The following is a 26,381-nucleotide window of genomic DNA, read 5'->3' as shown; positions in this document are numbered from 1 at the left end:
AAGGCCGAATGCGGTGGAACTCCACTGAACTTTATCTTTTTAACCTTGCAAATTTTCCAAATGGGAATTAACCATTTTCATTAACTTTACTAGTCAATTGTTGTTAAAAATTGTTACTAGGTCTGTTTATAACATAGTATACAAAATTTTTAAATGGTGTATGAATGCAAAGTGGCAGCAATCTCCAAAAGAAACTATAACAAAAGCTTTCTGTAACCACTTAGAAATATGATGGAATTTAGGAAGTAAACGAGTGTTTAATAACGATATTTGTATGCTTTGATCTCTGGAAGACGTTATTATTCTGTATTTTGCTTTTTTCGTTTATTGGATCAACGAATTTTGTGATAAAGTTGGAAGTAGTACTTAATTTTAAGCTGTGAATTGTGGGAATCATTTTTAGTTTCCACAATAAACATCTAAACACTCACTAGTGACAAAAACAAAAATTCTGCTTTACTAAGTGCACAAAAATATTCTTAAATATAATTTAATTTATTTGTAAAAAACTAAATATTTGGAATTTGGAATTTGGAACACACAAGAAATTAGTTATAAAATTAAAGGCAGGTAGTAAGTTGGAACACCTGTACTCAGAAAGCCCAATTTAGAAATGCAAGTGGTTAATCCAAACTTCATAGAATTTTCATGATAAACAACATATTTTGCAGCATTTTCAAGTAAAAAGGTTGAGATCTAACCTTTAAAGTTTTTTTTTATGTAAATAGTTATATTATGTCATACATTTGGTTGAATATTAAGCAGAAAAAACATATTTATTTATCCTTGACAAAAAGATTAACATTTTCTGGCTTGTCGCAAGTACTGAACCGTATTAAGCTCATGCACATTATAATGCTTCTTTATTTTCATTTCCGTTTTCCGGACAAAGCTCAGATGGCACATAATCCCCTACTTGAACTAGCTTATCGATTTTTTTCGACTTTGAACTGCGATCCAAGAATGTGTAATGTAAGCTGCTTATAAATTGTCTTCAGCCCCAAATGTAGCTAAGATTTGCACTTCAAAGTAAACTAATTTAAAGTGGCTTCATATACATGATAAACTTTTAACATACATTTAAATTTTTAGGAGTTTGTGGGTGGAGAAGACGAACATGGGGTTAGCAACAGAAGACATTCCAGTCCTGGCGAATCTCGTTCTGGGTCGACGACGCAACTGCATCAGCAGGAATACGCAGATTCTGTAAGTTGATAACATACTAATATGCACTTAAAAAGCTACGACATCAACAAAGTTCTCAAATTCCAAACAATCATTTGTCGGAAAATGGTTGTAATCTGATTTTCTTCGAACCAGACATGAAACTCATTTCTGGTGACAGAGACATATGTGACGGATTTAGGAAACTTTACGAAAAGAACAAAAGTCCTAATATAACCGTTGATACTTTCTATGTTTACAAATCACAACTTGACTGGTCAGTTGAATGACAAATAGTGTAGTTTATAAAATGTTTCTTACATATTTAACAGTTGTTCAATTTATGAAAGCAAATTCTATTTTAAACTTGGACCTGTGACAATAATTTGGATGTTACTGGCTTTCAAAGGCAAAAAGCAAAATTTACGTACTCTATTCTTAAACGAGGGTATAATGACTGTTCATTTAAAGTTGAAAATTTCAAGATGAGTCGATTTTGGAATCATCTGAGTGAATAATATCCATTATTACAACGTAGGTTAACATGGAAAACAATTTCGCACACATACCAGGTTTTACTGAAACCTGAAAGTTTGTCTATTGCAGATATCTCGAAAACTACTTGTTTTCTTATAGTTTGATGTTAGAGTGAAATAAAATTTGCAAATATACAGGGTCAGTAATCATTTCTTAATTCAAACCAAACTATATTACTTCAGATTTTAAGAGTACATACTCATAAAGACCAATTCAACGACATACATTTTTATAACTTTATTTTAGGAAATAATGATGTTAAATTAACTATTAATCAAATCTTCCTACTACTTAAAATGGTGTTTTTTGTTCAAATAAAATTAACTAATAATAACAAAAAGTAGAAATACTGTAAATCGTTGAATTGGTCTTTACGAGTACTGAAGTAATAATTAAAAAATAATTAAAATCTGAAGTAATATACAGGGTGTTAGATTTGAATTTAAAAAGTTGGTATACTTTATGACTGACCCTGTATATTTGCAAACCTCATTTCTTCGCTCACCCTCATGCTGTTACTTACTATAACGCACACTTTAAGAAAAACAAAATTAGTAGTTTTCGAGATATACTTGCAATATTCCAGACTTTTTAAACACTTTGTATATAATGTTGAAATGAATTTAAAAAGCTAATGCTGTAATCTAAATATTATATTATTACGCTAGTACATAAAAAACATAAAGCACAGTTAATTATATTCCATTACTGAACATAACGTAGTCGTAAATAAACCCCCCAACAGGATTTTAACAATCATTAGTAAAAAGCTACATTATACAATTAGTTAGGATAACGTAATAATAAACAGTACAATATCACAGTTATATACAAACCTATTTACATACTAATTTGTTACTTTTTTTTATTAAGCAAGTAAATGCTGTTTTATGTCGTAATGCGACTGAATAAATTATAAAAACCGAGTTAACTGTTAAAATTATATGGGATTTAGTGCCAGTACAGTCAAAATGCGTACTGTATTTTTAATTAAAATGGCTTTTTTGATTGTGACCCACCAATTTTTATGAGAGTACTGTTACCAGAACTGGAGCGTAAAGTTTCTTCATCTACGCACGCTTTTGAACTTTTGACTGACTTAGCCCAAATACTTTTTTTGGCAATTATTCAGAATTCACATTCAGATATCTTACTTGTTAGTTTCGTGGCGTAAAAGTAACTGTAATTAAGGATAACTTTCTTGGAAGGTTTAACCCTTTAAAGTTTTTCTTGTATAGCCCTCCGTAGTTCTTCAGTAGCCTTGGCTAGGTTAGTTTGTTGGACTGAAGCTTTCAGTTTTAATTCTTGCGGATCATCGTAAAAGTAGTCTTTGGGTGGTTCTGTTGGAGGGTACACGTAGCATCTTCCTGTGCTGCCAAATTTCGGTCTGGGGATTCTTACTGGTTTGATATCGTCCAACCAAGCTTCCATTGTAAGCCTAAAAAAATTTAGTTTAGTTAAAAAGACATGCGGGTAATTATTTTCAGATGAGATCGTTAAATTTAATTACGAAAACATCGCACGTAAAAAAGTTCCGATCAGAATTAACAGTTATATCCAGAGAAATGGTCGTATCATCTACCGGTTCATTACAGAGGACCGGATGATAAAGTGACCCAATTAAGCGTCATAAATACGCATTTATACCCAGTTGACAGACAATTTGAAGCACATTCATTACGGTTCTTACATTAGAACTAATTATTGTAGGCTATTTCATCAATTACTTTGAAGTATTATTGTTAAAAGGAACTAAATAGTGGATGCAACACAATGGCTACTTAGAATAGTTTAACATTAATTAAATGAAAGAGAAATGTTAGCATACAAAAGCATTTAAGCAAAGAAATTGCTAATGGAATTTAATATTAATTTGAAGTGACTGAGGAATATAATACACTCATCAACCACGATTTTAATAAATGGTTCTAGCAGCATCTGGTTGGTTTTAACGAGTCCATCGTCTGGTATTAAATTGGGATTTTATGTATGGTTACGACATTTTAATTATTACGGCTCTTGGAGTGTGTAACAAGCAATTAAAAGAAAGTGCACACTGTTTAACTGATCGTTATATCAAGGCGAGGTAATTAATGTTACTTTTACTTTTTAGGATCATAATTGACTGGGATGGAACAGATTATGACTACTTTTCACACATCCTCAAAGGTTTCTATAAAATTCACGTATTTAGGTGATGTTAAACTAATACAGTAACTTGCACCTGTTTAGTATACTAACAAAACAATTTGGTAAAAAATTGGCAAAACGATATGTTGAGCCGAAATTGCGAATTTATATTGGAGTTAATATTTTATTAATGGGTTCCCGAAAATTTAAATCATGGATGTAATTTTCTGGGAATATTGCCTCGCGTCGAAAACACGACTATGCGCCATATTTGAAAATTGCGATTCTATTTAATCTACTTTACTCATCCTGATTTCGGATAATAAACTTTATATTACAAAATCGTTCAAGCGGTCCTTCGTTCACTAAATTGCCTTTGATATTGCTTTTAAGGCGGATGATGTTCTGCAGATTTATCTAGTTTGGCAAACATGTTTTACTCTGTTGGTGTAATATTTTGTGGAAGAAACCCCTTTACAAGGTGTGCATATTTTTAATGTTTGATAAAGTCAAACCCCTAATTGTGTATTGTTTTTCTTAAGTAATAAATCACTTCTATACGAGCAAATGATAAAAGATGGAAATAACAATTATCTAACAGCAATAGTTCCTGCTTCACGTTACCAATAAGGAATACTGATAAATCACACTGGTTTGTGCAATACAAGGTTAAAACACAGAATAGAATAAACAAAAACAAGTTTTTATATAACTTCAACGGGGATTTATATCATTTTTAATAAACTACTGTATAATGAAACTCTTTGGTTGAATAGCGGATGACTTGTAAACAACTTTGATGATTTAAAGGAAAATCACAACATATAAGAGAACTTCATGTTGTTCATGTTGGAGGTCATAGAGCATTGAACTGCGTTCATCTAATTATTAAAATATTGGTTTGTAAAACGTGATACGCCAATGAAATGGGTTCTTTAAAAGATAAAACCCAGACTCGCCATGGTTGAGAAGCTACATTGTTTATTCTCAGTCGTGCTATTAAAAGAATTATTGAAATATGGCAAACTTATACTAAGCCGCGTCTCCAATTAAAACCCAAGAGATAGTCTATAGGTTGTAAATAATACCGTCATCAATAAATTATCGATTAGCAGCGAATCGGAACGAGATCTATTAGTAGATGGACAGCAAATTATGTATACTTTTAGGTTTAGGGCAATGGCGTAGGCTAAGTAATGGATAGAACTATGATAGCAAATAGTGGATTGAATGTTCAGTTCGCAGGAAACATAAATATTGCGTACATATACTTTCTAAAAACATTATACTCTGTGAAAGCGGAGCTTATTGTGCTTAAACCAGTCACAGATAATTTTATACTCAGGTTATTGTACGTTAAATTGGAAAATTGCATTTCACGTTGATGCTTGTTTTCAATTTCCACCCGGCAATTTGTCACATTATTGTCACACTATTATAAATCGCATAAAGCTGATAAGTCCGAATCGGTTAACTCGGCTTGAACCACTGCAAGTTTAATTCATTTTGTTTTGAATATCAACAAACGTACTAATATCAGTTAGTTAGAAGACATTAAATTCACTCTCACCATCAAAACTAAGATTAGTTGAACGACCTGGAGGCTAACAAGTTTTCTTCTCTCATTTACTTTTAATTAAACTCGCTCTTTGTCTTGCGAAACCATTAGTTAAAACTGTAACTGTCATGTTAAGCAAAAATGATTAATGGCTTTACTACCCTTATAAATGTCAGATTTCTGTGTTTTCATCAGGCACTTTCTACCAGTAAAAGTAGCCTTAAAGGGGTTGTAATGTGTAACTTTAGTACTTAACTTGGCAAAATTGCTAAAAGGTCAAATTAAAACAAACCATCATCAAAGTAGATCTTTTTCGAATGTTTTGAACCGTTTAGGTTGATGGAATTTCACTAATTGTGTTTTGTTCCTATCATTTTTTCCAGCAAGTTGTTGTAACTGGTTTTGCCTTTTCCTCGCATCATAAGCAAATTTATTGCAATATTGGTGAAAGTTGACTTTATAGTAGGTGGTAATTATCCATAAGCTTAAACGTTCTACATACATGGTAATTTTTTGGCAGTCTTTAATCTCTCTTTAAATAGGTAGTCTTAAAACTCTCTAATAAAATGGATAAAATATTTTAGTTTTATTGTGATATAACTATTTATAAGGACTTTCTTACATCTTTATATGTTAAACAAAACAAATATTATATTAACTAAGTGACTTGATATGATAATACAAATAAAAAAACTTTTGATGATTAAAAACAAAGCATTATTATTCGAACAATGATAGGAAAAGCATCAAGGAAAAACCATATTTGCCAATGTATATGAACTTTTACAATAAAAGTTGCCAACAATAATCATTATAGTAAATTGGTGCAATCTATGACCACATGCTGTTGAGTAATCATAGCCTTGTTCTGTTTCTTTCGCAGTATTAATCTTATTTATTGGCTAAATTGGTTGTAAGGCGGTTCTTTGGGTTCAGTTGTTTGTCCCAATTATCAGGCACATTTGTAGTTTTTTCAATATCAAGTTCGCCACGTAATTATTGCTTAAGAAAATTACGTTTATTTTATATGTATATTATGTTTTATATACTGAAAAAAGCAACTCTAAAATGCACATATACCTGTATTTTTTGTTTTTAATAAACTTTGCTTCAAAAACTAATTTTCCTAATTGGAAATGTAACGTATTATTTACATTAATTACTAAACCAGTGTCTAAAAAACTACTTTCTCCATTAAGTCATTTGGTAATGTTTGAATCCAAGAGTGCTTTAAAAAATTTGCATATTCTGATCTGGTATCAACCTACCCAAATTACACATCCTTTAGCGCTGTAAAACAAACATAATAAGCAGTAAAAAGAAATTCACAGCCTCTTTCGTTGAAAAGATAATGCTTAATGCATTAATGGTATAGTTCGAAATTATGTCCATTGCATTTCTTCTTGGTTTACTGTTGGAACATGATGCGTGCAAGTAGAACACCTTTATTTACTTGCTCGTAAAGTATATTTGACAAACATCATTGGCAAGCAGAACCTTTTTAAGAGGATCTGGGTTACCGGTACTGCATCTAATTCACCACGTTCTCCTTTTTGGGTAAACCTACTTTGTTGCGCTTTTTTCTTCAAGAAAACAATTATTGTCTCTGTCACAGTAAATAATTATTGTTGGTGGTTTTCAATACTACTTGATAACTTACAATTAACTCATATACAGAACAAATAACTTAATTTCAACAACTTGGTTATTGTGTGATAATTAGTGAAATTTCTATTTCTTATTTATTATTACAACTCCAAACAATAGCAGGCACTAGTTACTTTCATAATGACAGTCTTATTGTTCAGCCCACATTCGTTTCCTGTTAATGTCTAACTCATTGTTGAAGTCAACAAAAGGATAAGATTTATTGACAACCGTCATCTTGATGCCATTAAAAATCTGCACGTTTTTAGAATGGCAAAATTAGCAATGCAGAACAGAATTTGTTTTGGTGGTATAAGTATTGAGGTTAGTATGAGTGGATAAAATTATTAAACTTAAATTGTTATATAACAGTTTTGTCACGGTGGTTTACTGCCATAGTAGCCAAACCTTTATTTTGTCATATTTCTTGCGTTGCAACAAACATTGACGCACCATTACATAAACGCTAGTTACAATCGCATTGTTTGAGGTTTAATTTATATTAGGTTTAAAGAGGATTATTTAGTGAAAAAAATAAAGTAATACTTCTGTTCATGATTTTATAAAAATTTCTGTATTCAGCTTCGGAAAAAAAAATCAATAAATTTTAATTAATATCAACTTTTGTTACATAACGAAACGGCAATTATATTATACAGAAAACTGTTCACATGCGTCCTACCCGGAATTTATTGTATTGCATATTGCATTTATATATTATTTAATTTGAATAACAAGAAATCGCGTTAATCCAGTTATGTCGCGTGTTACATAATTGCCTTCAGCGTTTTCGCACTGGAATTAAATAGGCTAGGAAAGGTAAACTGTTTTAAAAGTGCTCGTTGAACGGTAAAAGTGCACACTAGAAGTCAATTTACAAAAAACCAAGCATATACGCCAAGAACGCCACTCATTTATGCAACTTTCCTCGTGAATACGCAACGACCCGGAAATATTCCGGAGTCGCATAATTCCCATCACAACTTCCGCAAAAGTTAATTTATACGCTTGTACGTAGAAGGGAAAGTTAACGTTGCAAAAATAAATCAGCCTTATCAACTTTCAACTTTGACCTTTATCGAGTTTACGAGTGGAAGATGCAAACGGGACAGCCGTATCTTCAATCGTGGAGAAGTTTTCGATTAGCTGCATAAAGTTAAAGGTTAATGGGAGAAATGGAAAAACAGGGAAGTATTATTTGCCGACCAGTTTGGGTTTTAAGGAAAAGTTGAATTACTTGGTAAACAGTAATCATTTCACTGCATAATATTTACGACAAATGTTAAAGGCTGCAAAACATGGGTTAAATGACAAGTTACAAGTGATAAAAAAGTTGTCTAGCAAACGCGTTCTACTTTCTTTGTTGATTGACCAATAAACATTAATCAAGCCATTGTCACCATTAATTATACCAATCGTGTTTGGTTCGTTATTATCTAGAGTGCTAAAACAGAAATTGCTTAAAATGTTATCACCTGTAATACATTGAATTAGTTGATACCATTTAGTTGAAATATGACGGTCTACATATTGTGGTTGTGGTCAAACAATGTAATTAAATTTTATTGCATTGCATTCTAAAACTGCTTATAGTGTTGACCACCACAGTTATGGTGTAACAAATTGAACAAATGGTTAATATTGTAGTAGACAAGTTTTTAAAATATTTGACCTTTATTAAAACTTTAAAATTTTAAAATTTCTGTTCTATCATCTATTGCAATTTTTCTGATTAAAGTTATTCAGGATGATAAAAACTATTTCTAGCTATATTGGAAATGCTCAATATTGGTCAAACTATCCAATGAAATAGAGTATAAACCCAATTTTCAGATTTCGTTAGTATAGGTTGGTAATTACTACCCAATTTGGGCAATTGTCGAACGTTGCAAATATCATTTTATGTAGCTCATTTACATTAAACGTATTACATAAAAAAAATCATAAAATGAATGAAGATTTAGATAGTTTAGATTTATCTCATTTAGGTAAAGAAACCTAATACAGTAGACATAAAGTTTGGTAAACATTGCTTGACATTTTTGGGTCTTATGTCTTAAATCTGGACTATCAATGGTTAAGTTATTATAACGTAACGAATTAAAAAAAAACAATCAAAACAGTCAACTTCTATCAAATTTAAAATTTTTGTTGATACACCAAGTACGATTAAATATAATTATGGCATTAGGACTGCATGAACCAAGTTAATATAAAAGTAATATCAAAGTAACGTTATAACTTAAACTGAAATAAAAGTTACTGAAAACTTACCTTAGTTTTAATGAATACTTATCAGAAATTAAACAATTACTTCACTTATTGAAGATGATGCACAAGCCACCAAGTACCACGGTACTACTCCTATGGCGGTAGGCCGCAAACTGACTTTCTTGGCCTGATTGTGCTTTGTTTTGTTTCACGCTGCCTTTGATCTTGTAGGACCAGGTGAGTACCCAGTAGACGTTGTGCTGGTACCGGCCGTAGCCAAGCCGGTCTTTTCCATTGATAATTTAGTTTTATGTAGGTAGATGGTGACTTAGGTAAACTGTTCTTAGTTAGAAGCTTTTTTAGCTCATAGTATAATTTTATAGGCGTCTTTCCAAGAATTTTTTTAACCTGGTAGTTTAACACCTGAAGAAATCATTTCTATGCGGCTGTAAAAACACATGTGGAAGACTAAGTGCTAGTTTACTTCAGAAATGCAAAAGTACCTATTCTCAACGAATTCCTCAAGTGAACTGAATTCCTTAAATGCCCTAAGAAGTTGCAAAATGCAAAGAATTTCGGATTATTTTATTAAGCAGGTTCATAGATTAGTTTTTTTGTTGCGTTCTTTGGAATTGTGGTACTTACTAAGCGGTATACCTACACAAGACACGGTACCACTAAACGAGTGTTCCCACATTCATCTTCAGTGATGAACGAAGCGAATCGGAACAGATGCTAAAACTTTTTAGTGCGGTGTTTGCTGGTAACGGTACCATCATTGGTAGTACATGGGTCTTTTAATTTTGATAAAACTAACTGTTTAAATTAAATTAGTTTCATATTCTAAAATTGGTTTAGTGTCAATTTTGTCAATTTACAGTTTGGTGGCAGGTTTGATTTAAGTATTCTTGATGTTTTGACTGTTATTTTAACATATTCTTTTTCTTAATTGATCAAAAAAAAGTACGTAAAAATCCATACATACGTATAACGCGTATTAATCCTAAAACTTTACTTGATTTCATTTTTGTTCCTCAAATTTAGTTGAATAAAGATTTTTTTATTTTTCAGTTGTTCACGTTACAAAAAAGAAAAAGTTGCATTAATAACGTGTCAAACATTCCGTCTTATTACGTTTAATAAGCAAACTTTAAATATAAATCTTGATTATTTAACTGACAACTTGGTGAACTATTGTCTTTGCAAACTTACTTCCGTTAAAAATTTGGTTATATTATGGTAATTTTAAATTTATTTAATCCATTTTTCATATACGCTTCTATAATTTTTAAAACTGGGGAAACCTAGAAAATGTGCTTACATCATTGTACAACTAGTCAATAGGTAAGAATTATTAGAGCACAACGTTCAAGATGCTATAAACCGAATCGCATCATAACAATTATTTTTGTAAAATATCCTTTGAACTATGGTATAGAAAGAAGTTGATTAGATTAATTTCCATTAAATTAAATACTGAAAAGTATCATTTTGCTCGTAAAGAATCAAATTCTCAATCAAAAAGACCCTTATCGGATAGGAAATTGAAGATGAAATTAAATCCTAAATCAATTTCTTGCTTTTACATTATATTGATTTAACAGGAGCTTTAAAAGTAAAGATTTTTATTACACTCTTTTAAGTTTTAAATTGAATCACTAGATTTGGGTTTGAAATAAAATCAAGCTAAAACAGCTAATGCAACAATAACGTTACAGCAATAAAGCTCACATCAACCGTGAAACGTTTCCTGTAGTTTCGGACGAAGAGCCACGGAGATGACTCCTAGGTACCACTTAGGGGCGACCGAACTACACCTTAAATAGGAGAACATAAACGCCGGGTACAATTTTTCAAACGTACTGTCTCCATTTAAGGAACCTGAAACGGACAGTACAACCTTTTACAAAAGTGGCACGTACCACTTGGTCTCTATAGTGTATGTCATTGTGTGAGGTTCATAACATCAACCGAACAAGTAGGAGAACAGAACTGTGGTTTGGTACCGTACGAACGAGGTGGTACCGAGTGAACAATACCCTAACCAATAGCATAGTATTTTTCGATGTAAGCACTATTTAACCGGTCGGTTGACTGAATTATACTTTTGCCTGACAGTACAGGAGTACCGCGCTTGGAGTACGCTTATTTAGTCAATTGAAACTGATAGTAAAATTTGTCCGAGTGGAAAATGTTGTATATTTTAATCAGGAGATTAGAACAATCAGTTGGTTTTATCTTCCTTTTTTAGTACTACACCTGCAAAGCATAGGGGCAATAATTGAATCTTCTTGCACATACCTACATGATATATAAGCTTTCAGCATTACAAGAAGTACACTTACTACTAAATAGCTGCACCATAATGGTGTGCAGAACATTATGAGAGTCTTATGATGTAAAATATCATCAGGCGACTATAACTGAAATAAGATAAAAGAAATATCACAAAATTATCGCTTGTAAGTGGTACTGTCAAAAATGGAACAATGATGATGAAGCAATTTTCAAAGTCAAAAAAATTGAAAGTGAATCACCAAATTTTAAGCAGGCTACCAGAAATTAAGAAAAGTGATTTGAAGGTTGGCCCACTGTTTTTGGTGAAAGCCCACCTACCTGGTCCAACCAAATTTTTCGGGGCCACGGTCGAGGTTTAAAAAATTGAAAGCGATTCCCAAATTTTTAATAGGAAATCAGAGACTGTAGGAGCAGTTTGACGAATCTATTTTTGGGTATCATTGTCCTTTGATTTGGCAATGGATTTGTAAATTTGACTGGTAAATATTTGAAACCGCAGTGCTGAAATAGTCAATTTATTTCGAAAACCCGTTAAATTTTCTATGGTCATAGGATAGTTCTCAAAATCTGGATGATAGATCGGCAGGTGAATGGGGATCGATGAATCCAGTTAAAACAGTAACGTAGTATATTCCTCTTGTGTCAACCATCAGCCAACTCCCGGTAAGAACTTAAGATTTAATCAAATATTAATTTCGGAATTATGAATTAGGATAGAAATAAGAACACATCTGTAAAGGTATAATCCCAAAACTTAACTGCTTGTATTTCTAGATACGGACCTAAACCATGCAAACAAGTTTTTCTGCTTAATACAGTACCGAACTCATACACATATTTGTTGTTATACCACACTCCAGAAAATGTTATTGAATTAAATATCACATCAAAATTGAAAGATAAAAATATGAAAATTACCTATTAATTGGAAGTTACAGGATCTTCCACTAAAAAAAAATCTTTTTCTGCTGATATATGTGTTTTACATTTTCAAGTTACCTGCAATTGCAAATTGTGATTATACGGGTCTAAAATATGATACCAATAATATTACTCTTTTTTAAACAGTATATAACAGTCAAAAGTCTAGTACATAGCCAATAGTGGACTTATTAAACAAAATAATTTTTCAATACTAACTTTTCCAGTTTGGAACGAGTATTTTCAAAAATAAAAAATAAGTGTTTTGTATTTTTTGCTTGTTCTTCCTGTATATGAAGAAAAATAAATCATGGGATACCCCACTCAAGATTTCAATCGCAATTGCAATTGATAAAAAACTAATAAAATCGTGAATATTTAATCAATTCTTCAACGAATCAGTTATTATTTGAAATTCTAAATTCAATGTAACCAACCAACTATCTTCTTCAAAATGTCCTTTGCTTCATTAGGCAAACATGAAGATCAATGGTCTTTGTCAATAAAATTCTTGGATTGACAATTAAAAGAATAATTTCTTCCTGCATCAACATGCACTAATAATTGACAATTTTATTGCCTTCAGCATGTTGTTATTTAAAAAGGTTTTGTCATCCAACCACGTTCTTCACTCCATCAAAATGTCTTCAGTAAATACCGTTATTAGTCAGAGTACCTGAACACAAAGTACGGTTGGGTGATCAATATAAGGGAATCGACGAATCAACGAAGGTCAGTAAAGACACGCCCACCTGTTGCTTGGTACTGTTGACCCAACTGAGTAAAATACAAACATTGTACCTCGATTCAGTTCTGTTATCCGGATAGTTTGGTACCGATAAACCCACTTGTTCCGTACTGCCAGTACCCGCAGATTGCACTAATAGTTTATTAACAAACAGTCAAGTCAGCCATGTTTGCTCGATTTAAAAGTTTATAATGGATGGGTCATAAGAAAAAGATGCAGTAGGTGTTTGAAAGAACTTAGAAGATTTTTGTTATGTTTGGTACTCCTAGATTTATGTATTTTGTTCAGTAAAGGTAGCTGAATACTATGTGGAGATCACCTGGGCCTACTCGCCTCGGTGCACAAGGTTATGTAATTAAATGTAGAAAGTGATTATTTAGTAGATTCACTTTCAAAAGGGAAATCGTTTTTGGAACCTTCTTATTAGGGTCTCAGAACTGAAATAAATGTTATCCAACTTAAGGTTCTTGGCTTATCTCGGCTTATCAGTAGAAAAATTAAACAATCCACCTTATCATAAATTGCAAATAATAAATAGTATCAAATTTACGTCTAAATCTAGTTCATCAATTTTACCACTAATTAAATCAAACACATTAAGCAGTTTTAACGTCTGCCTTGCTTTTTTGTTTTTATTTCTTTTTTTTTTTGGGAGAATCAGGGTATTTTCGATAACTACACCAGTACCTTGAACACCTGCCGGTACCACAACAACAGGTGGTACCTGGTAAACAGGCAATCAGAATAATCTAACAGGTAGATCCAGTCAGGTAAAACTCATAGTACCTACTGTATTATACGTTCAGTACCGTGGGGTTTGTGATAATTTATTTTTAAAGTATGTTTTATAATACATTTAATAATCAAATTATTTAGAAATGTGTGAGTGAAATTAATAATGATGAATTAATTAAATAACAATAATTTTAGTAGGTACTCATTTAGAATAATGAACGTGTGTGGATAATGCACATTTTATTATTTAGAGGTATTAATAAAAAGCAAAACCAGACCAAAATGTCTCAAGTGGCATAATAAATAAATTTAATTTAGTCATTTGGTTACATTACAATTATTTTTACCTATTTCTGTGATTAATGCGAAAAAGTATATTTTTTGTGGAGTTTTGCTCGTTCTGATCAGCCGCCACTGTCTTCTAGAATAGTTAGCTAGCTGCCTGCCAATTTTCTTTACAAATCCTATAAACAAGTGTGTTTGTCGTTCCAGTACGACTAGGACATCAGAAGCCGCTTAGAGGAAGTTCGGTGCCAAAACTTGCAGTACTGGTATTCAGTACTACTTATACCACTATACGCTGCACCCCTGATAAAAAACAACGATCTTTAAGCCTCTAAAGCTTCCTATGTCATAGGAGATTTGGTTCTTACAGTGCCATTGAAGAGAAAAGCTAGTACCAACATTATGTTCTGAGTTCCGGATCACTGTATAACGGTAAATCGATTTCCCTTTCGAAAGTAACGTTGACATTCTACAATTTCAAAGCGGTTGTCTGATGTAACGGCGATTATCCTTGAAATTGAAGGTACTATTACGAGATCTTCTTACTAACCTTGGGGTACTACCATAGTGAGCAAGCATCATCACTTTTACTTTCACAAATAGGTACTTGGATGAGAGAGGAACAGGACATTAGGACTATGGAAGAGTGCTTTGTAGGTTTTGGTAGTACCTATCTATCATTAGGTCAGGTTAGAACAGTTTTTAGAGATTCAAAAAACTTACTGGTTTTAATTACAACCTAACATTTTATGTTATGTTGTTTTATGTAAATTTATAGCAAAAATTTACAAAAAATCATCAGACAATTTTGTGTGTCAGAATTGTTTATTATGTCGTAGGTACTTGGTCACTGGTGCGTACTGTGTGGTACTTGGTACTATGTACTATCGCCATTTCAGTTTACTGTTGTAACTGTTTTACGAGGCAACAAAATAATCAGGGTTCTAGAAGAAGTAAACTGGTTTGGTCCCAGTTTGTCACAGTTTTGTAGGAACCCAGTTTAATAGATCATATTTTGGGTGTTGCAAATTCAATCAAGAATGCCTAAAATCACTGATGCATTTGTCAATTTTGTAGAAATACCAAAACTGTAAAAGAAATTACTGCAATAACACTGGTAACAGTACAACAATGCTGAAACTTGTTGAAGTAAGTTGGAATGTTTGGCATTTGTAGATGGCATTTCAGTTGTTTCAACACCGAACTACTCATCAGGAAAACATAAAATGTGAAAAGGTGCACTTTCAATACCAAAATACTACTTTACGTAGGCATTTGTACTCTATAGTCAGGTATCTAAAGAATGAGCGGTATTTTTGAGAAGCATTTTAAGTGTTTCACTGAAAATCTACGTAATCAGGATAGCATATCAACTGGGAGATGGGGGACCACCAGTACACATCAATATAATATTAACAAGACTTAGAGGTTTGGTATGGTTGGTATTTATGGTGGCATCTTACTCGTTTGGTTGAGCAACCAAAAGATTAAGGGAACAGAAGTTACCAGAAGGTAGTTGTAGAAAGTGGTACCTGGTACCTCACCTGTATGTTTATCGATAAAATCGATAACTAATTGATTAACGAGTTTTGCATAGAATTGGCTTGATTCTATAAGAATTTTAGTAGGATACCATAACGAGGATATGGAGTCTTGGCGTTTCAAGTAGTTCTAAGTGGGTACTCACAGTGCGATAATAACAATGGTGGTTTTGTTGTAACAGAAATCTATCAGGAACCCATAAACAAAAACAGATATTGTCTTTTACCTGAGCTCAGGTGCGGCAGGTACTGGTATCCATTTTGACCAGTGGTCAGTTTTTGTGGTTGGCTTTCATGCAAGCCTAATACATATGGTTGACCCTTGGTTGTTTAGAATACCATGGGTACCATCAAAAGCCGTATGCACAGCAGAACCACTTGCGGGTTATAAGTTTTGTCGTCTGGTTGGTACCACCATTGGCCTCGCCTTGATCACCATGGTACCACGCAACAACCATTTCTATTAGGCAACTAGCAGGTGCTGAAAGATACTTTACCCATTGGATACCAGTGGTATTCTTCGGTGATATTGTAAAGGTATTTCTTACGTGACACACTGATCATCGTTAAAATAGAAGATTAACAATTTTACATACACATATTGTCATTAGAGATGTTTCTTAATCGTGTTAGATTTTAAAAAATTTAACAATGGGTTTACCATCTTTAATAGGTGAATGACTATTACTAATCACTGATTATGAAGATGTTTTTTTTGTATAATTAGTCTTGTTTGCAGAACTAAAATGAAAGTTGTCTACTTTGGTTTAAACTGAAGTGCAACTAATTACTACCAGTAAGTGAAGAATATGATGTCAAATGTTGTAACATTAATGTCAAATTATGCACCAAATTATAAAACTAATAATCTGGTAATTTGTTAAACAGTTATTTTGAAGAGACACACTGTAAAACTGTAGTAATAAGCTCCTATATAAGCTAAAGTTCTTTGTGAATAAACTACTAGGTACCAACTAACTTGATACCTTGCAGGTGCTTGGCCAAATGTTACCATCCGCATCTACCTCAAGTTATGTTTACCTAATAAGTTCTTCAGCATTTGGTACCACCATGGTACCACCGGTTACCAGCTCAAGAGTTGGCACTAAGAAAATTTTAGTATTTGCAGTCAACTTTGGTAAAGTTCAAACTGTACACTAATCATGAATGGATTTCAATATGTTCGGTTAGATTTTAGCATAGTTGGCTAATATCTCAAAAATAACACAATTTTGGATTTTTGAGAGTTTACCAGAAAAGAAAATAAACATTGTATCAAATTTAACACTATTTATACTTTGTTGTAAATATCAGTTCTACATAAGTGTTTTTTTGCACATTTTACTTGCTTTACATGCAAATTTGGTTAATGCAAGCTTCTATTCTTCACTATTTCTTCATATAGTCCTGTATTCAGATCAAGAAACTTACGGTTTTCATTTTAAGTTAAGTTCTAATATGTCTTACGTCGAAATAATTTGGTTCTGTTATTATGAAAATTATTATTCATATCTTGAAAAGTAAAAACGATAGGACAGTCATAAAAATAAAATGTTGCACAACTTTCCCAAAAAATCAGATAATAAAAAAAAGATAAAATGTAAACATTTTCTGTAATAAAGATAAGAAAAAACTAAATATTATCGTGTAACGTACCAACTAAACCACATACTACACCAAAAAAGCTGAAAGTTGAAGAAGGTTTCAAAATACAACCATTCGAAGGTAGGCTAAAGAACCTTAACCCATTGATCTTCATTCAGCACAGTTAATACCAGGATAACATAAAACTGCACAAGACATGGTGGTACCTGAAGATCTTTTAGTTCTTCATGGTTTAAGCAACCACGTATAGAGTATTTAACCTACAACTGGTCTCAATTCAATGTGTGTTACCTTAAGGTGTTGGGTGGTGAATACATGTGGAATGATGATCTTTGTTTGAAGATCAAAGCGAGTCAACCGAATGATCTAGAAGAAGCACGGTTGATTAGAATTACAGAAGAGATAGGAGGTATTATGAAGATATCGTGGTACCACTACCAGGTACCAAGGTGACCTGTGTCAGTAATTGGTGCAAATACGAGTTCGCACGTTTGAAGCGAGAAGGTCTTAACCCGTTGATCTCCATGAAGAACCATCTATTAGGGAACCAGAGTTGGTTGAAGGTATTAGTTACCTGAAACTGGTATCTTCAAGGTAGATGTTGTTATTAAAATTAGGCTCCAAGATAGTACAACTCCATCTGTTGATCTTCAAAACGAACGTACGATTAGGATGCTATAATTTTTTAGAGGAAACTTTTGATCAGGGTCTTCTTGGTGTCCAAATACAACAAAGTGCAACTTTTGTGTGTTATTTATTGATTTTCATGGAACTGTTGGTAGCAGGACAGCAGACTATAAAGCGGATACCATATTACATCAGCAAATTATTTGTTTACAATTATTATTTTTTATTGGAATTAGACAAATAAACCCCTTTTAAGTCTCTATGTGAGCTACTTTCTTACCAGGAACGTATAACTTAAAAGTGGTTGGTTTTACCTTAGCAAGAGGGCACAACTCGACCTACCTTGAAAAAAGGGCCAATGCACTTTCTACCTGTCTGTAAATGATTTATTTTAAGTGCACCACCACTTTCAGATAGGTGGCTGAAGCGTAACCATCATTTGTTTCTTTAGAGTAGGTACCGCCTATTTCATGGCTAATTTAAATGTTGCAGAGTGGGTACCTCGGCAGTCTCCGTTGGAGCCTGGGCGGGTGGACGCAAAAAGTGAAGTCTTGGTACTGGGGCAGACCTTTAGTAAGTCATCGTAGGTCCTGTTTTTATCAATATACAGCACTACGAAATGCGCATGCCTCTGGTGGTATTAGTACTTTGCAGATTTTTCCAAAAAGTTTCTATTTGCTTATGAAGTCACTTTGAAGCACGAATTTTTGGTGATGATTGAATTATAGAGTCTGGTATAGGCTCAAAGTTACAACACTTTGTAAATTAGAGTGCTTTGGGTTTACTGCTGGTTACTCCAAATTTTTATGCATATGCTAAACACACAAAAAACACTTTAATATTGTATATTCTACGTTTGTTTATTACTAAATTAATTCTTGCACTGTTATATTGTATAGTTTCCTCACAGCTTCATTCTTTCCCTTTTCTTCAGAGCTTTCTGGTAGATAACAATACGTCTTTCTGTTTATACGAACAGAAAAAAAAAACACAATAAAATGGCACTAATGCAAATTTAGTAGTGTTGTGTATACGTTCTTAATTTTTGGCACACACAAACATGTTCACGACTAAAAGTCACTGAAAAATTATCATTCAAAAATTATTGTTCAGAGCCTACAAATGATTACACATTTAAAGGTTGTTTCAGTGTCAAGATTTACAACACGGCATGCATGGGGCATGTAACTTTATATTAGACATTTTCCAGTTTACTTCAGCACTTTACAGTAGATTCCACTCGGAATTTTAGTGTCGTTTTTTTTTAACTAATAGTGTTTGTTAAATTTTTTCGTATAGTTGCTTTTATACATTTTTCCTTAGATCTTCAAATAATATTGCAGTTTCTTAGTAAGGTTAGTTAGTCATATGTATGTATAATTTGTGTTGTTTCATTGAGTTAACATGGCATGTTTTACGACGAAATTGGTTAAATAGTGATATGCACCAAAACGAAAGAAATAGGAACATTTTACATGATGGATCAAATATAAATTACCACAAAATTTATGACATTTGCTCGAAACTGGTCTCTGTCAACTTTAATAAAGTTAAAAACTCTATTCTAAACGATTTGCTGCTCGATAGAAGTAAAAGTCCATGATTTACCATATTTTACCCAGTTATTAGTTTTTTTACATATCATAGATGTTTTATAGTTAAATCGTTGATCAATAGATAATTACTAATTAGGTCAAAAGACATTTTAGAGTTCTCTTAGCGTAGCTCCAATACTTATTCCTAGCAGGTAATACTATTTAGTAGTTTTTTAACGTGTTATCTAGATTCTAGAATATGCAGTGTTTAGGCTGTTGGAATATAGAAATGAAGGGAAGAATTAGTGAAAAGGACTGAACACACTGTGATAGGAATATTTTCCAACGGGTGTTTATGAATAAAGTCCAACGGGCAGAACAATTACTTTCTACATGATGCAAATATTTTCCAAAAATAACATTTTTTGTTCGTTTGTGTCACAATTTTTTATTATTATCTACATGCAATTAAGAAAAGTGATTGACTTTTAAATTATTTTTCAAAAATATTATTCCACGTTATTACTTGCATATAAATAATAATAATAAATATTTCCTAAATCACAAAAAAATATTTTCAGTGTTCCTCTTATCCCTAACTAAAAGCTATTCACCTTAAAGAAACGCAGGATGTAATCAAATTGAAGGAATATATGTCCAGTCCTCGAACATAACATCGGAATTATACTAGATCTTTGCCGTACTATTACAGAAAGGGGTTTAACTCTGCTCCCTTTTCCTCTTTTGTGTCGAAAACTGCTTATGGTAAAGCTTGAATAATAGACAAAACCGAAGCAAAATAACAAACAGCCATGCAATTGCCAAAGTAGTACGAACATGGAATAGTCTTAAGAATCATGTTGAAGACATAAAATATAAATCTAGTATCTATAATTAGTAGGTACTTAAAAATGTTTATAAAAAACTCCAAGATTATAGGTATATCAATTATAGAAAAAACAACTATTTGTAGGTAACTTCTTTTACAGGAATTAGCTCACAAGTTATCGCGTAGTTTTGACATGAAAGAGGACGGTAGCATGTTAGAAGGAACCGACGTTATGCGACGTCATCAATCTATGCAAAGACTAAACAGAGACTGCGGTAACGAACCTAGAGAACCACCTCGAGTACAGCAGGACGAAGAAGGTAATCTCAGGGTAACTGTAAAAAAGAACAAACCCATATTGGGGATCGCGATAGAAGGTGGAGCAAACACTAAACATCCTCTGCCAAGGATTATTAATATTAACGTAAGTGATAATGTGTTTTTGTTGGATTTGTGTAGAATGAGGATAATTTTAAAGGAAAATGGTGCTGCCTATTGTTGTGGAGGACTTGAAGTTGGTCAGCTAATACTTTCGGTAGATGGTACCAAAGTGGAAGGTTTACAACATCAAGATGTTGCTAGACTGATAGCGGAGTCTTTTGCTAGAAGGGATCGCAGTGATATCGAATTTACGGTAAATATTTTATTAGTAAAAGTAAAAATGTCACGTCATACTACATCAATAATTATAGGTTGTGGAAGCGAAGAAAAGCAACATGGAACCGAAACCGACTGCCCTGATCTTCCTCGAAGCATAACATTTGCTGCGCCTCCCCCCTAGCGACCCCCCGGGGCCGATAGTCACCGAAGAAGTCGAGGACTGACGGTCCTTACCAACGGCCACCGAGCCGTTGCCGAAAAGCTGGTGTTCCTGGTGCGTGTGCCAGTAGCGTGGTCGGCATCTGCGCAGTGGTCGAGGACCGAAATCTACAACTACTACATATCATTTGTATCAAAAAGGAAAAATAACGCAAACGGTTCTCATCGTACACTTCGTGGAACCAGACGGCCAGTTGTTTGGTATTTTTCACACGAGATGAGGTGTGACGGTGGGTCGTTTGCCTAGCTGTGGTAGAAACCAGTGATGCTTATACATTTGCGACTAATGGTTTGGTTGGTACTTGTTGAAGCACTTGTCAATTTTAATAAGGCTGTCAGAAGTGACAGCCTTAAATACAAAAAATGAGTGGGTTTTTTAGTTCTCGTTTACTAAATGGTGATCTTAAACTACCTTTTGCCTTGATACGGTGAGTAATTCAATTTGATTCAAGACCAGATATAATGTCTGGTTTTCTTGTTTTTTTTTGTGAGACACCTAAAAAAATCACTAAACAATCAGGAATTAGCACAATACTGAAGAGAATTAACGATTATATCCGAATTATTATTTTTACGATAATTTCTAATAAACCACTCATAATAACATAAAACAACTAACACAAGTGCTTTAACTTTTTCTATTGCTTAAAGAGCACATGTTATTTAGAAAGTAGGATTCTATGTAGTATTTAATAGTCTTATATGTTGATTTGTTGATCAAGCCTTTTGGTTAAAACCGTTAAAATTCTAGGATACATGTTACTTAATTAGATATTTAACTGAACTAGAAGAAATCAAATGTAACTGATTTAATTGCTTTTGGTAATTAGGAAGAGGTGTATAACTATAGGCTGTCGAATGTAAAAGCAATCGCTGTATTGTAGAACTCAAGCGTTAAATATAATATGCATTGGAACCATTTGTACTAAAAAACATCAATCGATCATCGGTAAAAAAAAATTGTTAATTGTTATATTAATTGTTGTGTACAGCTTTCGTCGTTAGCTCGCAAGCAAAACATGGTTGTGCATATTATACAATGTCGTATTTTAAATATTCTTACGTTAATCTAAAGAGTATTTTTGGGGTAAGTGATCTAGCTGTTAACCCCAGTGAGACGTGATTTTTCAAGAAGATAATGTTTAAAATATGACAATCGGTGACACATCCTGCAAAACCTAGAGGGAGAGGCACTTATTAGACTCACAATCGAAGAAATTGTAAATACACTATTTTACGAAATATTCTAGGTAAACTATTTTTAAAATTATTCGCGAAGTTCGATATATGGCGGTGCCAAAACATTTATCTTATCGATTTATTTTGAGTTTCATTTTATGTGGGTACAGAGTTTTGTCTCTAAATTGCGCAATTTTGCTCTCTCAACTCTGTTTCGTATAAGTGCGCACTGGAAGTCAGTTATTGTTAGTTATCTCAATAAAATTTTACATCGTAAAGCCATACATTTTTACATTTTGTTTTTCTGAAAGTAGTAGTTAAATACTTACATTATACTTTTTTAGAAGTGTATTAATTAAGTTGCACCAAAACTCTGTACACATTTTATCCACTTTTACACAATCCAGTAGCACTAGTCAATTGCTCATTTTTCAAAATCTATGAAATTGCTAATGATAAGGCTATTTAATAACCACCTAGTTTTTTACATATTAATTTCAAATAAAGCTGCTATTTTACAAAAGCAAATTTAAATTTCAAATGGCTTAGTACAATACCATTTTATCAACCACTTTTACTATTACACTTTTTAAAACAAAGCAAATATTAATTTGACGTAGAAACAATGCTGTTTATACAGGTATTATAGTTAGTCAACAAATTTAATTTGAATTAGGCTGTTATATTAACAACAATTGCGTAAGACTGGAAAAAAACCCTTCGCAAAATATATTTCAGTTTTAAAAGTTTTTTTTCATTCAGAGTAAAGCTAAATCAGTAGATATTTACATTACTATAAGGCGTTAAACTTATATATCTCTTGAAAAATAATTATTTTACCAATTTGTAGCAATATGTTGGTACTTAGTGATAGATTAAGTAAACATCAATGTCTGCCTTCACTGCATATTGCGAAGCACTGTTAACCTTTAAGCAATGACATGGTATTTAGAATTAATTAGATAACGCTAACTTACTAACAGGTAAAAGTTATTTAATTCCACAAATATTAGTCAACTACCTACTGTATAGTAAAAAAGGCTAAAATAAGCGATATATAATTTATAATCTACCATTATTATTATCACCACAATAAACTGTTAATGGTGACATTCGAGAGGAGCAAGAAAATCACTAATACAATCTAAATCACATGTTTTTTACTTCATTGTTTATCTTCATCTCAATGTCCACATTAACAAAAATCGTTTGCTATAAAAACAAAATCATGTAAATAGCGGAATAGGTGCTAAATAAATGAACTTTGTTCCATGATATTTGATAATTTGTACATTTTTAGGTTCACTTTTGCTAATGTTAAATATTGTTGTTGATAATGTGCGTAAGAAAAATCAGGGATACATTTAAAAAAAACACAGAATAGTTGATATTGATTATTGTTTTTATAATCTGTTTGTTAGCAACAAATTTGACAATTTATTGCTGCTGAAACGTATTAAATAATAATAATTAAAAACCTATAACAATCAGACAAAACCCTAATACTCTTGAGCAATGTTCACCACTACCACCATAAAAATCACCTTTTAATTAAAAATAAATTGTCAATTTGTCTGGACTGCTTTATGCGAGTTTTATTATCCCTTTATTTACTTGAAAAATGTCATAATATTCTAAGGCAAGTAATTCTATGCCCTAATTTTAGAAACTATTCCAAAGGGCATCATTATTCAGCACTACCCGCAGACACATTTGAAGGAAAAATTATTACTAAAACTCGAATTCTTGACAAAGGAGCCTGTAGAGGACCTGTTAAATATGGAGGCATGTATATTGCCACTATGCTACCTGGTGAGTAGTAATACTTGTTCAAGCTTTTGATGGATTCATGATGATTTTGGTAGGATCTCCTCCCGGTCCTAAATTTATGTCTTACATCAAAGACATATTCAAACAGGCTCACGTTCCCGTACACTTTGAAGAAATTTTATACACTGACACTGATAATCCTAAAGGAACCGAAGAGTTTGCACATCTTGCTTTGTTATCCATGCATCGAAATGGGGTTGGAATCAAAGTAAGCAATAGAAATTTTAAATCATATCACTTCTGGCAATAAACGTTTTAGGGTAACTTAATTAGTTCCAATCTGGCTGTTAGCACAAATGTGTCTTTAAGGCATGAACTGGATCTCTACGTTTGTGTTGTACGTGTTGCTTGTTATGCCAATGTCAAATGCAAATATCCTAATATTAATATAATCATTTGCAGACAAAATACTGAAGGTACATGAAATAGAACATAAAATTACTCACATCATTAATGCTACGTTTGCATAAATCTCAGCACAGTGGGTAGTTTGTAATTGGTCAAAAAAAAACAGCACGCTGGAAGCTGCTTTTTTGGACCAATCATTAAGTGCTGTGATCTACGCAAATGCTGCACACGTATACTTACTATAATTGTCAATAAATACTCTTTTGGTCACCTGTGTATAAGACATTGATAAGTCTAGAAATGTATAAATTTCTGGAAAACTGTCTGTTTTGGCCTACCATCAACTTTGTTTTTTTCTTGTGTAAGACTAATAAGGTTCTGATCCTGAAATGACTAATATCAACTTTATAGCTGTCGTACGGAATTCTATACAAAAAAGTCTAGAATCTAGAGATCAGGCTTAGATAATTAGACACCTTTAGCATACTACTTCATTTTCCAGTTTTTGAGATTAAAAGGCATTTCCAGACTTGTCAATATTATCGTAAATATTACTTGCTTAATGTTTTAATTAAGGTGAATACGCCATGTTGGAGCATTCCACTAAACCTGGAATAGTTGAAAGTTTAAAAATTATCACTGAAGAGAATACGTCAAGATTTGCGGATTGGTGCTTCAAATTTGCCCTACGGGAAAAGAGGAAAAAAATAACAATTGTCCATAAAGCTAATATAATGTAACAAATACCTTATCAAAGATGTACTGACAATTCAACTAAATATTTTCAGGAAATACTCTGATGGACTTTTTATGCAAGTGGTAAAAGAGGTTGCCAAATCTTATCCAGACATTGAAGTAAACGATGTAATAGTCGATAATGCCACAATGCAACTGGTACAGAATCCTTCCCAGTTTGATATGATGGTAACACCCAATTTATATGGAAACATCTTATCTAATATTGCTTGTGGTCTTGCTGGTGGAAGTGGTTTGCTTTCTGCCCAAAATTACGGGGGTAGCTGTGCCTTATTTGAAGCTGGATCAAGACATCTGACGTTTCAGGGTTAGTTTTCCTAGTTAGCTCTACAAACAGGAAATTTTATTGATAATTTCAGACGAAGAAAATTTAAATCCAGTTGCCTTGATTAATGCTTCAGTCGATTTGCTTCAATACTTAGGGGAGTCGGACTATGCAAACTTAATAGAAAAAGCAATTTCTAAAACGTTATCAGTCGACCAAATTCACACTCATGATCTAGGCGGATCTCATTCTGAAGACGAAGTTGTAGAAAGTATCAAAAAAAATATCGACATTTTAATTAAGGATTCTAATGTGAAATTGTTTTGAGGTTTTGAAATTCTTATTTTTTTATTAAACAATTAAACTCACCGGGAATACCGTATAATTTGTCAATGATTTTTACAGTTCTTTCAATATTAATAAAGCTGGAAAAACGCTATTTTTGTCCTTGTTGGAGAACTTAAAGTAGTGGTATATTTAACTACATATGTACCAATAAGTATACTCGATGATATATTCAGATAAGTGGCCATGATAAGTGGCATTGATAATGCACGCTTTTAAGTAGTAGTAGAGTACTTTAAACAAAATCATCAGTAATTAGAAATCAAGTTACATACATCAAATTTCCTTGACTCTAGTCGCATTCTGGTTTTCCTCCTAATAATACACATCTTGTATTCTTATCAGTGTTTGTCAAGTTACTCGTTATAACAGCACGTTTGGTAAACAATTTTTGAATACTTTGATAGCAATTTTTATCAATATTAATTTGTTATACCTATAAAGACGAAGCAAAAAACTAGATGAGAT

The 26,381-nt window shown here is 32.6% G+C and overlaps 3 protein-coding genes and 2 long non-coding RNA genes across 8 annotated transcripts in view; 2 read left to right on the top strand and 3 right to left on the bottom strand.

Annotated features, from left to right (window-relative positions):
• dysc (whirlin protein dyschronic) overlaps positions 1-21,204 on the top strand; it is a 40,931-nt gene extending 19,727 nt beyond the window's left edge. For 3 of the 4 annotated variants that reach the window (XM_081978928.1, XM_081978929.1, XM_081978927.1), the window contains 4 exons: positions 1,093-1,206; positions 20,532-20,795; positions 20,850-21,005; positions 21,064-21,204. In XM_081978928.1, coding sequence (XP_081835054.1) covers positions 1,093-1,206; positions 20,532-20,795; positions 20,850-21,005; positions 21,064-21,129 — 600 coding nt within the window. In that variant the 3' untranslated portion in view covers positions 21,130-21,204. Of the gene's footprint in view, positions 1-1,092; positions 2,194-20,531; positions 20,796-20,849; positions 21,006-21,063 lie in introns of those variants that run through there. The other variant, XM_081978930.1, reaches the window with a different exon arrangement.
• LOC145728588 (uncharacterized) lies at positions 2,340-9,604 on the bottom strand. Its single transcript, XM_081978942.1, has 2 exons — positions 9,311-9,604; positions 2,340-3,139 (listed from the first exon to the last, which is right to left on the bottom strand). Exon 2 carries the CDS (start codon positions 3,130-3,132, stop codon positions 2,920-2,922), a length of 213 nt encoding a protein of 70 aa, XP_081835068.1. The 5' UTR covers positions 3,133-3,139; positions 9,311-9,604; the 3' UTR covers positions 2,340-2,919.
• LOC145728590 (uncharacterized) lies at positions 14,292-14,908 on the bottom strand. The gene is made up of 3 exons (XR_014178129.1): positions 14,798-14,908; positions 14,603-14,744; positions 14,292-14,537 (listed from the first exon to the last, which is right to left on the bottom strand). It is a non-coding gene; the product is annotated as an uncharacterized LOC145728590 (long non-coding RNA).
• Positions 20,995-21,502, bottom strand: LOC145728589 (uncharacterized). Its single transcript, XR_014178128.1, has 2 exons — positions 21,362-21,502; positions 20,995-21,307 (listed from the first exon to the last, which is right to left on the bottom strand). It is a non-coding gene; the product is annotated as an uncharacterized LOC145728589 (long non-coding RNA).
• On the top strand, positions 21,406-25,936 carry LOC145728585 (uncharacterized). Its single transcript, XM_081978939.1, has 7 exons — positions 21,406-21,618; positions 24,036-24,181; positions 24,235-24,407; positions 24,459-24,615; positions 25,124-25,283; positions 25,336-25,610; positions 25,663-25,936. Exons 1-7 carry the CDS (start codon positions 21,554-21,556, stop codon positions 25,893-25,895), a joined length of 1,209 nt encoding a protein of 402 aa, XP_081835065.1. The 5' UTR covers positions 21,406-21,553; the 3' UTR covers positions 25,896-25,936.
• Positions 25,937-26,381: the final 445 nt, after the last annotated feature.

Source organism: Ips typographus, linkage group LG4 (assembly GCF_016097725.1).
Source record: "Ips typographus isolate SLU linkage group LG4, UJ_Ityp_2.0, whole genome shotgun sequence".
Lineage (NCBI taxonomy): Eukaryota > Metazoa > Arthropoda > Insecta > Coleoptera > Curculionidae > Ips > Ips typographus.
The sequence above is the reverse complement of the archived record's forward strand: the minus strand, read 5'-3'. Positions and strand labels throughout refer to the sequence as shown.

Excerpts from the sequence above, each read along its gene's own strand:
- LOC145728588 (XM_081978942.1), bottom strand. The coding sequence starts at position 3,132 with ATGGAAGCTTGGTTGGACGATATCAAACCAGTAAGAATCCCCAGACCG.
- LOC145728585 (XM_081978939.1), top strand. The coding sequence starts at position 21,554 with ATGAGTGGGTTTTTTAGTTCTCGTTTACTAAATGGTGATCTTAAACTA. Across the intron at positions 24,408-24,458 it reads GAAATGGGGTTGGAATCAAA|GGTAACTTAATTAGTTCCAA; the intron begins GTAAGCAATAGA and ends TAAACGTTTTAG. Across the intron at positions 24,616-25,123 it reads TTGCAGACAAAATACTGAAG|GTGAATACGCCATGTTGGAG; the intron begins GTACATGAAATA and ends GTTTTAATTAAG.